At 40.5% G+C, this 17936-nt stretch overlaps 1 protein-coding gene across 8 annotated transcripts in view; it reads right to left on the bottom strand.

Annotated features, from left to right (window-relative positions):
* Nucleotides 1-7438: 7438 nt before the first annotated feature.
* The window catches only part of ESRP2 (epithelial splicing regulatory protein 2), a 48445-nt gene continuing 37947 nt past the window's right edge, over nt 7439-17936 (bottom strand). For 4 of the 8 annotated variants that reach the window (XM_085551007.1, XM_032446988.2, XM_015873540.3 and 1 more), the window contains 2 exons: nt 11416-11527; nt 7439-8842 (listed from right to left, as the gene is read on the bottom strand). In XM_085551007.1, coding sequence (XP_085407133.1) covers nt 11438-11527 — 90 coding nt within the window. In that variant the 3' untranslated portion in view covers nt 7439-8842; nt 11416-11437. Of the gene's footprint in view, nt 8965-11415; nt 11528-16022; nt 16057-17936 lie in introns of all 8 variants that reach the window. The other 4 variants (XR_014947468.1, XR_014947469.1, XM_032446989.2 and 1 more) reach the window with 2 other exon arrangements.

Raw genomic sequence — 17936 nt, 5'->3', positions numbered from 1 at the left:
GAAAAAAGACCCTCCAACAGACCCTCCCAGTTATGAACCCTAATTCAAGAGCCAGCATTAAACATTAAGTGATGGACTGGCCGTGACTCCCCAGCTCTCCCTGCACCCACCAAGCTGTAAGGCAGCAAACGTGTGGGGATGGACTAAGCTGGGGAAAGAACAGGGCTATTCAAGTACTTACATCTGTATCATAGATCTACAATGACAGTAATGCCTCCTGCCTACAGTTAGAGCTGTTTGTATTATCTCACTCCATTCTGTTGCTGTTCTTTTATATCTACATTCTTTTTTCAGCTCTCATTTTTTGCTGTCACTCAAAGGTACTCAGGTTTATCTAATGCCTTATTTACATCCTATCAGCACATTCATTTCAGTAACAGATGGTGACTGACGAACCCTAGAAACTTTTAACGTGTGCTTCTCTTGTCAGTTTCATTCATTTAAAAACCAATCAATAATTTATACATAAACAATTCAATGTTCCTGGTATTGTTCCTCCATCAGCACAGAACCATCCAAACCACAGGAAAAAAGTGCATGCTGAGTAACTGCCCCATGTCCCCACCAGAACAGCAACTACCTGAAGGGCTGCGTAACACAAATGGTTGTTTTTATAGGTCAGAAACATAAATGGGGAAAAGACCACATGAAGGTGTGTTTATGAAAGGCAGCTTTAAAATTTTCAGGATGGATCCCTGGTATCCCAAAATTTACCACATACAGGTCTCATAAAGCAAGACAAAATAACACCGACAGCAGCACTGCAGAGGTTTGCATGGAGGAAATCTCCCTTATGAAATAACAAGAAACGCAACCAAAGGGATTCATAGGCACGGCCAGGTACAACTGAGGGCTCAGCGAGGACTTTCAAGAGAAACCATTACGAAAGAGAAACACTAAAAAGCTTTATCCTTCTGGATCAGGGTTTCCTGCTATCATGGGGTTAAGAGGAAATCTTTGCTCAATGTTGGGACTGCTCACATTATTTTCTCTAAGATCTGCATAATTAAGGCTGGCCTCGCTTGGCCTTCCAGCAACTACTGCAGCCACTGCTGGTTTCACACAGCTGGAGCAATGTTTACAACATCTGAAGAGCTGAACTCTTCTGAGAACGTGGTGGGTGGGCTGGAACAGTAGGCACAGAGTGTGCTCACACTGCACAGCAGCAAACTGCTGCACCAGCATCAGCACCATCTCTGCTCTGAGCTGGTTAGATGTATTTAAAAGCCAAACTGCGTACCTCAGTTTGTCAGACATCCCTTGATATCTCTATAAATATCTTCCCATCAGCAGTGCGCCCAGAGACGTCCATTAGATTACTCTTACATCGGTGCAGAAAGGACTAATTATAAAGCTCCACACCAGTAATCGTTCAGTGGATGCTACAGTAAGATAAAGGCAAATGCATTTTTTGAAAAGAAGAAACGTTTTCCCATCATGAAGAATTATCAAGAGAACATTATCTTCAATACTTTAAAGCATGTGAGTCAAAAGATTACGTGTGCGGTTTGACATTTGGTCAGAAATGGACTGTGTTTGCCTAGAAAGCATTTTTAGAGCTGGTTCTTTATGTCTGTAAATGAAAGCCTGAGCAATTCACGCAGGGAAAAAAACCTCAAGAAATTGAGGGGGAAAAAAAGCCACCCAAGTTCATATTCAAGATCATATTCAGTGAGAGACTGCGTGACAGAAGTCCTGATGAGTGTGTAAAGCAGTTCTGAACTAAGGGTGATGTTTAAATGTACCCAACTTCTAAAACAAAAACAAGTCGAGTTAATTTTACAAATGAAGCTTAGATTCGTGGATTATCATAGGAAACCCGGCCACGCCGCCTCTTGCTTTGAGCAGGAAGTTGGCCTGGCCTGGGTGTGCAATCCACATGGAGAAAGGTTAGAGAAAATCACGCAACTGCAATGATAGTAACCTCTGCATAGCAAGCAGGTTTATAAGAGCCCACTGTACAGAAGCAGGGTGTATTCTGAAGAGGGAATATACAAAGCACAGGTCAGAGAAAGGCAAGATCCTTACACCTGAAACACAGCCTGGGGCTGTGCCACCAAGTTCTGCAGTTTGAGGAGCTATTCTGGGCATCAAAGCCAGGACAAAAGCTTTCCCTTTGCACCAGTTTTGGTACAGTAACCTTAGTATAAATTGCCACTTCAATTTTTGTATCAAAACAAAACCAACCAATGAGCTCTTTACTCCTTTTAGTACTGAAAAGCTACCTCAGTGACAGGAGCACTTCAGGCTCCACATCCTTCATGGTCAGCTATTTGCAGCCTAACCACTGGTGAGGAATAAAACACGTTCAGTTCCAGATCTTAGATTTCATTTGTCATTCGTAAAAGACATCTTGTAAGCCCATGAAATTTGATGGAAGTGATTGAAGAGCAGCAAGTATGAAGTGTTATATAATTCCTATAATAAAAGGATGCCAGCAGAATCCATCTAAGAGAAAGAGTGAGTAACTCTATTCTAGCACTGCATCTTCCAGAGAAGCAGACTCTCATAGCAGTTACTCTCCTGCACATCACAGCTACTCACTCACAGTGCTCACTAAACAACACGCATCTGCAAAGCACCTTTTGTTGCTTATGTCAAGGAAATTACTGAAAAGCTCCTCTCTTCAGTATCAGTTGATTTGGAGGACTAAGAACAGAGTGTTTTCAATAAAGCTCAAAAACAGCCTATGTTTTATGTGGGCAAAAAAATAGAAATGAATGATAAACCACAGTCTTATTTTTCCTGGGTACACTGAACAATAGAGAAGAACATTCATGTGTGTGGGGGGAGGGCAGCGGTTTAGAGCATTCGGGGGAAATGTAAGTCCTCTTACACAAAGAGTTGGAGTTTTAGTGGCACAGCCTGTTAAACAGCAACCATCTTTGCCATGTGTTTTGCACAAGTTTATACCTATAGCTGATGTGAGACAGCATTTCTGGGATTAGTAACGAGACAGGAACAAGAAGAACTCCTGAAGAGACGCACTGTGCTGGCCAAATAGAATCCCAAAGTTACTCATTAATTGTAACAGCTTTTGTAAAGACTTTCTGACTCAAATGGCACAGTTATAAATGTAAGGGTGCTTCAATCCAAGGCTGTCTGGTTCTTTACCAGCTCCATAATTACACCTCAAGCAAACTCATGTGCTTTTACAGTGACCTCAGTACAAATATTACACGTTCCCTCTTGCTAAATAAGCTTTGTTTTGCAGCTATGAAAACTGCAGCGCTAGCACGAGAAAAGTGATTCCTTGGCCCTTTCTTTGTACTCCAAATACAATTTCCCATTTTCTATCTGAAGTCTGAACTTTCTTTTACGCTCAATGACAGACACGGCCAACAAACCATCATCATATCCCCAGCAATCCTTACCCAACATGGCTTATCTGTACTGTCTCAAAACATCTAGAGCCCATTATCTTATAATTGTGACTGCAGCTCATGGGACCAGCAACGCGAGCAGAACCACCTCTGTCCTGTAACCACATCCCTGTCTGACCAGCTGCTTCTTGACTGAACTACACACAGAGCTGCTGAGGCTGCGGTGCAAACTGTTCCAGACCTACCTGGCTCAGAGATCCTGCCCAGAGTGTTTGCTAAGTCTGCAGACGGCATCCTCAGCATATTCCTAACCTGCTTTTCCTGTTCAAAACAGGTCAGGACACAAAGCACAGCACTTTCTAAGTCCTTAGAAGACAGATGTTAATCTCTGTATCATTAGTCAAAGTAGTCTAGTCATTACAGATCTCCCAAAGCCACAGCATACAGAATTGAACTTCCCCAAGACAGAAAGGCCTTAGGTCCACTTTAATTACAAGTTACTACACTGTAACGTCACCATTCTCATTCCTCAGACTTGTCATATTTGAAAACAAAATAGCTGTGTCACTGACCAGAACTGACCAGAACAGGAAGAAAACCCTCAATATCGTTGTTGCTGCATCCCAAACTTCCCCTGGCTGTTATTAGCACACTGACACTGTGATGCCATCAGCAGCACCATGCTGTAATCTCTCACTCTCTGATCTCTTTTAGCTGACAAAGAGATTAAGCTCAGAGATGAGCAGAAGTTGCATCTCCTTGAACACATGGAAGCTGCCATTAGCGAAAGCTTTTCCCTCCTTACAATCAAGAGAAATGGCCTGTTACTCACAGGGCTGTAATCAGGTGTATCTACTTACTGCGTGCTCAGGATGTGCCTGCAGATCATCATCTAATCTGCTTTTCAGGTTGCATTACCAATATGATGCTCATGAATTGATTAGTCATTTTAGAAGGATTTAAGAAGTAAATACAATACAATTATAGGTGATAAGTGTAAATACTGCAGCATATCAGCGATTTTGCAACTTGATACTCAGACATAAATTACATCACTAAGTAAAGGCTAAGAAAAATTGTCAAAATGGACATTTTAAAATTGATGCTTCTGTTACAACTAATATTAAATGTAATCTGTGTGGATTTTCACAGTAAAATTACGGTGGCAGAAGGACCACATTTCATTAAACAGAAGACAGTCCCACCAAACCCAATGGGAATAAGACCCGTGTCTAAGAACTCACTGCATTGAGTTGCAGCAAAATACTTTAGACTTCAGATGAGACCCGGCCTGTCCCTTCCTCACTTCATCCCTCACACTGTGATTGGAGACCAGGAGGCACCTACAGCCAGCACATCCCTTCCCGCGGTTCAGTTACACCTTGGCTGTGGGAGAGCAGCAGAAACTGTGTGTACCTGCCACCCTCAAAGACGGAGATAGGAAAGACACAGCCCTAACAGCAAGTAGTACAGAAAACATTAGGAAAAGCATTAATGTCAGCAAGAGTGAGACCTAAGCACTGACTTTTGATGTAACCAAGAAAGGCAAGTTCTCTTGTTACTCCATAGCATAGAAATATGCTTCCCTCATCTTGCTCTCACATACTTTTCTATTAAAAACACCCAGACTAAGGATTCTGAAGCTCTATGCCCCCAAATAAACATTTTCTAAAAGCTCCATTTGCATCCATTTGAATGTTCCGAGTTGTTTTTCCAAGGGAAGATACACTTACAAAAACAACATATTAACTTCCCTCCCTGCCAAGCAGAAACTTCAGTGCCAGTAACAAATGAGCATTAAAAGCAGCAGTCCCAAAATAAGGGAGCACTAGAGGAAGGCTAAAAACCCGTCCTATTCTTTACAACCTCTCTACGTGATGCACGCAGTGCAAACAAGTCACCTGCTTTTTGGTTGGTTGTAGTTTGTTTTGTTGTGATCTTAATGATCTCGGATTGTAAGAGCAGCAGGCACGGACACTGCATCCCCGTTTGCACTGCTCGCACAGCCGGTTTGCTGGCGCCCCCTGGCGGCAGAAAACTTATTATCACGGACTTCGCCAAACGCTCATCTCTATTGACAGGATGCAAGCAGCCAAACAGCAAAAGTTCTAACTTATAGTTAATGGACCGAAAAGATACAAAGAGTATTTCAAGAGGAATGGATTTCCACTGGCTAACATTCATGCAATGCATCTTCATTAACAAAGTTTGCTCTGCAGGTGAAGCAGTTCTAATTCAGAACACCTGATCCAGCAGCACAGCTGCAGCCACTCACACTGAACTGCCCTTCAAAGCTCCCCAGCCTCAGCTCGTCTCAATCTCAAGTAATAAGCACACGCCATCTTCTCTAAAAACTGGAGAGAAAACACCAAGGAATGACCAGCATATCAGTAATTCCTGTGTAACACTAACAGTGTCAAGTGAACAGGAACACACAAGTAAAGGGTTGCCTCAAAGCCAACATTATCAGAAGCACAAAGTTAGGAGGCAAAGAAATACAGAGGGATGATGATGTTCTTTTGCAGCATAACAGCACTGTGCTGGCTGGGAGCACCAAACGTGTTGCTTTTGGACTCCTTTTGGAGCTGAACATGAGTGAAGGCTGTGCAGGTAGCAGAGCACACAAGTCACAGTTCTTGTCTGAGCCCCACGTTTTCCCTCTCTGGTAAAACAATTAAAGTTCAATATTTTTCCATGCTTTTCTTATTCCACCAAACCACGCACACACACACAAAACAGTAACCTCCTCAATGCAACCTCTAACACAACAGGTCTAAAAACATCAATTGCAAGGAATAAACAAGCGCATTAAAGACAGAAAACATATCCAGGCCTTACCGTGAGTTCTCCAGCGCTGAGTCGCCACCCGAAAGCACTCGAGGAAAGGCCGTGTGTCCCACAAAGCTCTCGGTCTGAATGCGGCTGCTCAACCCCACATGCCCATTCGCTCCAGCGGCCCCTTGTAGCCGCCCCCTGGAGCTGCCTGCCCCGCACACAGCTGTAACACGGCGCCCATTGGGCCTCCTTGACCACCAGGGCTGTGCAAGAGCTTCACGTGCACGTGGAGCGTTGTGGGCAAGGAGCGGAGGGAACAAACGTGCACTGGAGGGGATGCAGCACGGGGAACCTGAGGGCAATCAGCTCAGCCCGCTGCAGCCCCTCGAGGCTCCTCTCCCAACCCCACCCCAGGGCAACCAACACGGAAAAGGGGTTCCAAGGAGCTCAGGCCTCCTTCTCTTTTAATTTCATACGGCTTTGGCCGCATGGCCCAGGCCAGAAGGAGAACGGCGGCTGGGAGCAGCAGAGAACCGCCGCCAATGGCGCTGAGGGGTGCAACGACCACAGCTGCCTCCCTCGGCCCCAGGGGGATGCGGCTGCCGAGGTCGGGGTGTGTAGGAATAGGGGAAGGGGCTGTAAGAGAGGAGGCACTCCCAGGTAAATGGAGCATCGCTCCAGATAACAGACAGCCACGGGTTTAATGCAGGGCATTAAGAGAATAACAAGGCTTTTCAACTGATGTGGTCAACTGTAGCGTGGCAAAATGTAGCAGTGTAATAAACGGTCTGCTAACAGCATCATCTCTTCTCATTGGAGGTACAAAGAAAACTGTAATTATAAAGACACAATTCTATCTCCTATGAAAGTTCCTCTCAGATCTGTTTCTGGCTGCAGGATTTGCTGCTAACGGCCTCCATACAGCACCGAACAAGTATCAGCTGGCAGCAGCAGTGCTGCACCTGGGAGGTGGTAACACTGAAAGAGCAGCTGTGGCATGAGATAATTGGGTCAGATGTTCCCCTTCCCTCCATTTTTCTCCTGCAGAAAGGATACCGAGCTCTGTCATGAGAAATGCAGCACTTGGTGACCTGCAGAAATTGTGTGTACTTCTGGATTTCAAGTTCAACACTTAATTTCTCCCGGCAGCAGAATGAGAGCTAAGCATACAAACAGTTACTACACACTCTCTGAGCAGAGTTACGCTGTAAAAGACGTATTTACCATTCACATTTCTTGCTTACCAGAACACTTAAACAACAGAAGCCCTTACATATACCCTCTGAAGTCAAGGGGGAGCACAAAGGTTGGTATAAGTCACTTTCAAAAGCCACCACACATCATAAGCATCTCTTTTATTCGTTGTAATATAAAGAAGCATACATCATTCAGTTCCTTTAAGTACAACACACTGTACGCTAACAAAACAAACAAAAAAATCAATCCAGACATCCATGAACGTGTCACAAAAGGACTCATTGCGTTTTGATCTGCTGGTATTGCACTTGAGATAGTTTTGAAGTAAGGCACGGTAAAAACAAAGTCATTTAGTGCTTCTACAGCAGATGTCTCTTTTTTAAACACATGCTACATGACATAAAGTACTTCTTCTAGCTTATGTATATACACACAAAAAGAAGAAAGCATGCACTAGAGAATTTAGATTTCAACACATCTTGTTGTTTCATAATATACAAATAAAGTAGTTTAAAGATGTAAACAAACTGCATGCACATAAACTAGAGCAAAATCTTTAATACAGTATTTGAAAGCTATTATGCTTAAATAAAAAAATATAACTTATTAGTACTCAGGTTTATGTGCCATTTTTGTCCTGTAGAGAGTAAAAATTTGGGCTCAGGGCGGGGAATGATGGTTGGGCACGGAGGATTTTGCTGTTTTTGCTGTTGTTTTTACTTTTTGCTTTATGTATTTGGCAGCTGTACACTGGTAGGAAAGACAAATATGGCTTTTGCAAAACAACATAATGAAAACATGAGAAAGCACAACCATATTTGGGGTCCAGCATCCTGGTGTTTTCCAATCAAGAACAACAACGAAAAAAAACCAAAAAAACTAATAAGATCTATGCTTTGAGTTGGGAATGCTACACATTCCAAAAGCCCTTTCTTTATAAAGACATTTCAATTCTACAAAAAACAGACACTTTGCCAAGTGTAAACTCTTAGTAACTAAACACAGAAGAATCTGAATGACTCAAGCTTCTCTTTCCACTTCAAACGCTACTGAACAGGTGAAAGGTTTCTCTCATGGCTGTGACAGATGAAGTGCTATTAGACCGTCTTCAGAATTAACAAGTTGCCAATAAGGGGTTTGCTTATTTTCAAACAAGTACATCAGAGAATAAGTAAATTAACTGCATACATTTTCCTGTTGCTTTATCTTTGGCATAAAACACACCCTTTTTCAAGTTAAATACAGGACATGTACCACTCCACATTCCAACACAGCACGTTGAAAAGGCACATTTGATGCTGCAGGGGTGGCAAGGGAAGACTCCTTGTATTGTAAAAGGCACGGTGTTCAGCGTGACATTCCTTCCCCATGCCCCAGAGAGTGTTTAGTTAGACCAGCAACAGTTCTACACAGCAGCCTCCCAGGAGCTGTCCATTTTTCTCAGCCACTGCTTTCTTAGCTAGATCCAGGCTTGGAAAAGTCACCAATGCCTCTCCACTGGGCTGGCCACTAAAGTTGTAAAGCATGAGGATGGAATCTTTGTGGAGCTGCAATGGTACAAGACAAAAGGAAACGTGCTATTAAAACCAGAGATGACTTCTGGAACAGCAGTTTTATTTCATTCTGTGTATCAGGTTCACTCCACTCCTGTGTTTGCAGTGAAGAGATCCTGGATGCAAGAATAGGAAAGAAAGAGGAAGGACCAAAGATTAACAGAAATCTGCTTTCAGCAGCAGCTCGTACTCTGCTGGTGAACTGAACAGAATGGTGTAGACATAATTCCATACAGAGTTTTTGCTAGAGAAGTAATTCAGCTTAAAGGTTGACCAGAAAGATTTGGATGTTAATAAAGGGTTAATGGAGCAAGAAAATCCGGGCATTCAGAAAGTAATTCTTGTAATACTGAACTACTGGCCAAGTGACAAAGGTGAATATTTGCATGCAAAGTTTAAAAAGAAAAGAGACAGATGTAACAGAGTGATGTGTTGGGAAGATCAGCTGATCTCCACCCAGGTTTACAGAGCAAGACAAGACTGCTCAGTGAAAGGAAGACGAAGTACTGCACCAAGTCTTACTGAATCAAGGAAATCTTTATAATCATTTGAAGGAAGCTAAGAAAAAGACAGGATAATAAATCAAGCCAGTTATTTACTGTAGAGTACACATGCAATTCCTGATATGGAAGACAGTTTCAAAATGCTGAGTTTGAAAATGTGTCTGCCCCCCTACAGTACCCAGCCATTTCTTACAGCACTGGAAACCTGTACAGGTTAAGCTCAGAAGTCCCATTTGCACACCTGACAGAAATGGATCTGGGTGAAATTTCAAAATCAAAAGACTGAAGGATGAAAAGAAAAGCCCAGCATACAAGATCAGTCGGTTACAGAATTCAGTGCCAAACAAAACACACAAGCTCTGCTGCAAGTCCAACCATTTTAGGACTATTTGCCTGACTCAAGTTCATGTGACACATGCCCTCCTGAGCTCATGAAGGGTCAAAATACTTGAGTTGAATAGAATGTATGCCTTGCTGTCTGAAATGGATACTAGACTTCTCAGTTATTATCAGAAGAAGTTTTTGATCAGCTTTACATTCAAGCATAGAAAAATAAAGCAACACATGCCAGAGCTTCACAAACCCAAACATTTGGCAGGCAATAAAATCATTCTTAAAGACAGAAGCAGCAACATACTTGAGAAACTGAAAGCGCATATAAGAACAGCACAGATTTCACATCCATTTCATTTTATAAAGTTAGCTAAGAAACAGCATGCAGAAAGAAATTCAAAGACAAATAAAACATCCTATCTAAAGCCCAGTTCAGATTTAGAAATAAATTTAGTTTATTTCATAATGACATTGTGCTGAAAGAGAAAAGCTGTACAAATATGAGATAAGATAGTCTGCTCTAAAATAGCTCTTTACTATCGATCCTCGTAACAGCAAGTCATTTTCCATTGGTTTTCTATGCAAGTTAAATAATGCTGTTAAAAAAAACAGTTGAAAACACACATGGAGCACAGTTAGACTGCTGAGCACAGAAGACAGCAGGAGTGGGATCTGTGATCTTTGAACTGTGTAGAATTCACATTGAGCTACTCTACAAATTCTTTCCTAGTCGTCGACCATTTTCACCTAACACACAGTAGAACCCCATTGCTTGTTGGCTTTCCAGAAAATCTGGGTGAAATAAGAGAGACAAACAGATCGTCCAAGTCTATAAATATGAAAATGCTCCAAGCAGTAACAGGTATTCTGCACGACACCAGGAAACACAGCCTCTACTCCACTTTCCCCTGAGCAGATCTAATAAAAACACTTAAAGGCAAGTAATTTGAAAACAACTGAGCAGACAGTGATTATATGTAAGTAGTTATGTTGATTATGGGAAGGCATGAACATAATGCTATTAAGGCAAAGTATTTATTAAGGCAAAGTATTTGATTACCCTTTTGTTGCACTGAAACTTTCGTTCTGTTTTGTTACACCCTCCAAAAGGGGGGGTTGAACCCACAGTAACTAATCAGTAGCATTTTGAGTGGAATACAATAGCAACTGGAAATGATTAATTGCACCGAGGTATCAATGACATTTCTCTACAAAGCATACATTAGTACTAAAAAGTTTGCCATTAGCAAATGTCGTTAGTTGTATTAGAAAGCCACTATACAAAAAAACCTCTCCTAAAAACAAAAGTAGTAATAAACAGTTCACATTTTCTCTAGTGAGATCAAGAGGGAGAGAAAAGATTCAGAGGTTTGGGAATTTTGAGCACACATTCAATAGTCATATCAAGGAAAGAAAAAAGACCAATTACCAGTATGTCAGATACTGGACTGAAAGCTTTACACAAAAACAAACACTTCTGGAAGGCTAACACACTGTCTGAGCAAAACCAGGCAATCACAGCACCTCCACCACAGCTAGTCCACCAATTATAGATCACGATCAGCCTTTTTGCTTAGGTTAGTAGATTGTTTTTAATAGGACAAAAGCAAAAGATTAAAGCAAGGATCCCAACGCAAGCTAAGAAGGGGGGAAACAAAAACTGCATCAAGAAGCCCTGCTTTCGCTTCCCATACACCACTGGAGATCCAGTTTCTTCAAGTTGCATCTTACCTTCTTTGGAAGTTACAAAGAGTTACAAACAGACCCACTCTTTCGGTGCTTGTAACACACTCCTTGCTTGTTCGCTCAGCTGAATAAGGCCATTGTAGTCATCAGGTGCATACTATAGTACAAGTGTGACATATGATAATCAGCAAGAGAAGGAACAGTTCTGGCACAGCAAGCCACACAGACTATCATTTGCAACCATAATTAAGAGCATCAGCTATAACAACTGGCAGGAGACAGTGAATTTGACAGGTGCTATTTTTAAGCAAGACTGAAAAACAACCATCAACTGGTTGTAAAAATGGAATTGAAGTAAAAGCATGCGGGGAATATTCTGAACTGCATATTTGAGCTGCTCCTAATTAACAAAAGGAAACAGTTTAGACCATGAAATATTCCTTTTCAACTCATACTCATGAGACAGTAGCATTACTTAACAAATCTCTTAAGTCTGCACAATCACACTCCAGTAATGACTCTCACTGGGACAGCTAAGCATCCTTCAGCATGCATACTGGGATTAGAAGCGTACAGATCTCATTCAGGTCTTCTATGCAGTCACGGAAATAATCTGCAGCTTCTCTAGTGTGGTGTGATAAACACTTTAGCTGCATAAAATGTTACAACACATAAAATGTGTTTTACAGACTTCATCAGCATATGGTGTTCCAGTACAAATCGGATTCTTCCAATAACTTTTTTTGAAAGATTTTATACTAATATACAGAAAAGCTATACCATATAACTGCATCACAGTAGACTTGCAGTAGAATATTTCAAATAAAACTGCAAAACTTCAAATAAAACACTGGCTGCACTGTACAGTCACACCCCTAAATAGAAGATAAAACCCCCACATATGTGGGTTTTATTTAAGAAAAACTTGAGATCCTGAATCTGGGCAGTTATCATGCACACTGCTGGGGAGCCTGGAACAAATAGGAGATCTGTGGTCAGGAAGATTATCTTGGGAAATATGAAACATTGTTCTTAATCTCTCATTGTCTCTTCAAACTGACATACCCTAGAAAAGGACTGAGCACACTTGCATATGCTACAAACACTACTGGAGTGGTTCCTGCAATTCAGATGACAACATGCCTACCATCACTCAAGTTACAGAATAAACTTTCAGTGGCAAGGAGAGTTTTCTATGTCCCCGAAAATGGTTTTGCATTAACATTTTTAGAAGATTGCCAAATGCAAACAAAGTACATGCACTGCTTTCTTTGATATTTCTATAATACAAGAAGTCTCCTGCCAGCTTAGGGAGGAAATGATGTTACACTTGGGTGTACAAGACACACTGTATTCATCCAAAGTGAAGCTGAAGAAAAAAAAACAAAACAAAATCAACCATTACAGTACACACCTTCCACAGAGAACAAAAACCAAGAGCCCAGAGAACATAAAAGAAAAGAGCCTCTCAGAATTTTTACTACTGTTTCTAGCCACCTCTTACATCTAAACCCATGCCATTAAGTAAGACAAATATAAGAAGTATTTGCCAGATAGTCTCTGCCAGGGCAACCAGAACGTGCAAATATTAGATTTATCAGTTCCCAGACCTGCCCTTGAAACAAATCTACAAAATGTAAGTTTACTCTTTGGAAAGAATGTCTCAAGATAGTACATACTTTAGATTATCAGTAGATGTACAGTAGGTAAAGGTCTACAGTTTCTAGTGAGGGAGAGTGTTCAAAACATAAGCAAAGAGGAAAACACAAAAGTAGGAAAATTATCCTAGTGACAGGCCTGAGAAAGAAAATGGAAATAAAAATACCTCATGACAGAAGTAACTTTTAATCACAGGAAGGAAAGGTGAGACTGCATTTAATTAAAGCGTAACTTATGGAATAGTAAATTCTTCAAATTTACATGTCACAAAAAGCAGTATTGCAAACCAAGACAGGAAACAGAAGTGGGGGAACAAAAACATGAATGAAATAGAAACTACCTTCGGTTGCCTGAGGAAAAACACAACCATGATCACTTCTGATTCTGCTCACAATTTAGAAACCCAAGTAAAATAGAAACATAGAACAACTCAGGATGAGCAGTGTAAAGTCCAGGCTGAATCTATAATCCCAGTGCTCAGAATGAAAATACTGTTCTGCTGGTGGCCAAATTCTGCTTCCATTTAGATCTGAGAAATTCCACCCAATGATTTAACCTCCTCATATGACCAAAGTTCACTGAGCTAGGTTCTAGAGCTGCTTGTTTCTGCCATATTACTGAGACAATATGAAACTTCAAATTCTATCCTCAACAGACAAATAACCTATAAGAAATACTGCAAATACTGCAGAAGTTGCAATAAAATTAAAAGCAGACCTCACTGTTCCTGCCTCCAGTATCCTCTCTATCATCTCAGTCCCACCTTCTTTGCTTCTCTGAAACAAAGCTTCTTTCCTTGGACTGCTGCCTTTTCACCTTCTGAGCTCATGACTCTTGGAGGGCTGGGCTAAAGTTGATGTAAAGGCTTCCCTTCCATCCAAATGATTAAGAGGCTTCTGCTTACTGCATCAAACACAGCATTAAATATAGCAGTCTACTGGAATAATGCAGTAACATTATTTTTTTTAAGCAATTACTTAATCTAAGAAATAAATTTCTGAGAGTCTTCCTCTACCCAGTTTAATAGGATACGATGTTAATCTTCCATTATCAAGTGAGAGCAGGAGAGAACTGTTTCCCCAGAATTACTAAAGGAGGATACAGATAAATCCAGAAAAAGCAATTTCTCCCCCACACCCACTCAGTGGGGACAGGGGCATGCAAGATGGCAGAAGAAATATCCATACACACTGAACAAAAAAGTTCATGGACACTGACAGACAGCACCAAGAGCTAAACATGGCTTCCTGAAGAACATGCTGTTTCTTAATAGAGCTAGTGAAGTATATCCACCCTTCTAGATATTAACATTTGAATTGGCAGAGACATTGCAACTCATGTATATTGAATAACATTATAACATTAATTAGCATATATTATAATAATCTTTAATAATATTAAACGGCTGATGTATATTATAAAAAAAAAAAAAAGTAACAAACACCAACTTTCCTCTCCTAAAAGAGATGACCAAAATCACAGCTTGAAGAAGGTACCACCTTACTTTGCTGCAGCAAATGCAGGAGGCAACTGACAGAAACTGTAACCACTAATTTCCTGGTCCTATGCTCACAGATGCTGTAACTAAGTTTCAGAAGGAAGCTACACTTAGGAACAAAGCAAAACAGAATGCTATGGTGAGATGCATGGGAGTAAACATGTAACACCTACGCTGTCACCTAACAAACTAAAAGTAAGTGGGATTTCTCCATCACATTCTCTTATTCTCTAGACCAAAGTGCTGGGCCAAGAATTGGCACACAGACAGTGGGGCATCCCTCCCTGACTATGAAGCATCAGATTTCGAAAGGAACCCAATGGAAAGAGAGAATAGTTCTTTGTTCAAACATGCATTTCAGAGGAAAAAAAATAGTCCTTAAGAAGTCTGTAACAATGAAGCCTGCTGTCCTGATACACGGGAAAAAAGGTTGTTAATGCTCTTGGAATTTAGCCATCCATCCTTCCCCCTCCACCTCCTTATTACTCTAAGTACAACTCCAGCAAGTCTTGAATTTTGGGTCTCTGAAGAGTTGGAGGATTAATGCACAGCAAGTTCTTTACAGCTGCAGATTAAAGGCATTTAATCCCACTACAGCTTTAAAGAACCTTATTTCCACTTATAATTATTTAATTATTATTAAATTTATTTTTTTTTTTACTTTTAATCATTAGCACTTTTGTTTGTTACCTCCTCCTCTCCAAGCATCTTGTAGCCATGCATCCACCCAGTACATGACTGGGGTGAAATCACTGGCCCAGCTACAACATAATACAACTAAAAAAACCCAACAAAACAAAACACCCAGTTTAACAGAGTAATGACCAAACCAGAAAGTTTTAATACTAGCTATTTTAAATGTTACAGCGCACTACAACATTATACAGAAAAGTGACTGGGAAATTTACTATCCCCAAGATTTGCTATTAAAATTAATCACAAGCTTTCTAGTACTGTTTAATGCAAGATGCACTAAACACATGCAAGCTGGAAGGAATTTTCAATGGTAAAAAACAAAAAAGCATAACTATAAGAAGAAATCAAGCCAAAGTGAACCACCCAACAAGAGAGTTGTGCTGATAAAATAAGTGAAAATGGAAATGAGTGATATAATGCTGATCTGCAGATATTTGTATTATTCACTATTAGAAGCATGTACTGATGTTGAGACCAGCTTATTGAAGCCCATTACACACAAAGTCTGTCTTTTAAGAGGCAGGTCTGGTACGGAAGGTGTTTTCACTTAAATAGCAATGTGTGCATACATGCAATACATGGAGCCCATGAAGACTGAAGGAAGGAAACAGAGCATAAAGCAGGAACTAAAACTTAAAACTCGTTCCTTTCACAAGGACATACAAAGAGGAAAAAAATAAAATCACCCTCCAATTTCAGCTTCTCCAATCTGTTTCCCAAGCCCATTGAATACCAACATCAATTAGTTATGCAGAGATTTAAACCACGCCCCAAACACTGACAGTTATTAAGGGCTCACTTTATAAATGACCAGAAGCATCGAGCAATACATCCTTGGGCAGCAGCAGTAAGTGAAATAAATAACATGAGGAACGCAAGGGAAGGAAAAAAAAAAAGAAAAAATTAGTAATTCCTCCAGAGACTGAATATTGTCCCAATAAAGCAAGTCACCACCTCAGTTTTCCCCTAAAGGAATGTGGGATTATAAATCTAGCATTACCACATGTGGGATCCCAAGAACAACTCAAAATAATTCCTTGGCTCCTTTAAGATGTTGAACCCGATCTCATTTGGACAACATCTTCTAAAGAAATCAGAGGTGACCAATTTAATAAAGTAACTGATGATGACAGGAGGCTGCAGCAGAAGAACACAATAGCTTTCACATTGTGGTTACATCTCTATTAATCTCAAACATTTAATTGTGCAATCAAATGCTACAACCTACTCTTTAAATGCAGAAAAAAAGTAAAAGGACCCAAAGTCCAGCTTCACTAAATTGATGATGTGGTGGATGATAGTGCTACTAAATATTGGACATTGCTGACTTGTTCCATTCCCAGGATAGGACCAAGTCCTTTTTCAAAAGCACCCTTACACTTCTAGCTGAATTTCAGTTTAGGAAATAAGTCTGTCCTGACTAAAGGGTTTTAATTCAACCACTGTTCATCCATCAAAAAAACATCCAGTCAGATGAAAAAGAGCAAAGTATCAACAGATAAGAAACAAATTATTATCACTCTATTGGGGAAGAGGTTTAAAAAGAGGGAAAGAATAAACCCATAACTGAATTTGCTTTAACTCTGCAGGCACCCTGTTGAAGAATAAATCCCCAGTAGAACTAAGTTGAGTATGTTCCTAATGAGTCAAAAATTCAGCACACCCGCTACAAATTGACCCTCACATTTTTCCACTGAAAAAACAAATATGCAAAATTATTTGTGAACATCAATGTAACATTTTAAGAGATGCCAAGAGGCAGTACCTCCCAAACACCTAAAACTGAGAAGTTCTATATTTAAGCACCTGTCCACAGTCTGCATGTATTTGCATAGCAAATACCATATCTGCTTCTACAAACTAAAGCCTATTGTCCTTCAGGAGGAAAAAAATATATATAATGCCTGAAAATTTAATGTTAACTGCTGCTATATGAAACAAAACAAGCAAAAAAACCCAAAAGGCCAGCATTCCAGCCTTTACCAATACCATTGTTAACCAACTCACTGAATTTTCTAAGAGAAACTCATGCAAAACTTGCCTTCTTTCTATGAGTACCACTTTAACAGTGGCTTCAGACACACCACGCACATTCTAAGTCAGGGCTTCTGAATAGTACCAACAGGTAAGCTTTGGTATTTGTGCAAATGGTGTTATTCAAACAAGTTAAATACTCATCAGATTAGAATACACACCACACTCATTATCTTCCATTTTAATAAGTGTGTGATGATAAAACATGGATATATGTAGATACAATATCCTCAGAGATGAAAGGAGGAAGACATGGAAAGACCCTTTCCATGAATTCAAATCTATACTACTGGAAAGAAAAGTGTTTCCACATGGTGCTTTTTCTTTTTTTCCTTTAATTTTCATCCAGAAGATAAGCGTCCGTGTGCTTGCCCACTGATACAGTATTGAAGCAGCAGATACTGACTGAAGTTACCTACAGCAGCACTTAGCGTACTTGCCACCAGGATAACCTGGGTTGGAGAATACAGTTTTCTTTGGGTTGCAGTGCAATTATAATATCTGCAATGCAATATGTTGCTGCCTATGAGCAAAATAAACAGCCCTTGCAAGAGAGTCTGACACTGGCATCTCTCCTCTTTTTAACCTGGGTGTGGTGACTTGCATTGCAGCCTATTAAATAGGACTTTGCTCTGTGCAGTCTTTAATGCTGAAGTCTCTCGTGAGAGCACTACACCAT

This window comes from Coturnix japonica, chromosome 6, assembly GCF_054131305.1.
Source record: "Coturnix japonica strain WE chromosome 6, WE-NBRP24, whole genome shotgun sequence".
Taxonomy (NCBI): domain Eukaryota; kingdom Metazoa; phylum Chordata; class Aves; order Galliformes; family Phasianidae; genus Coturnix; species Coturnix japonica.
Note: the sequence above shows the minus strand (reverse complement) of the source record. Positions and strands in the feature narration are given on the sequence as shown.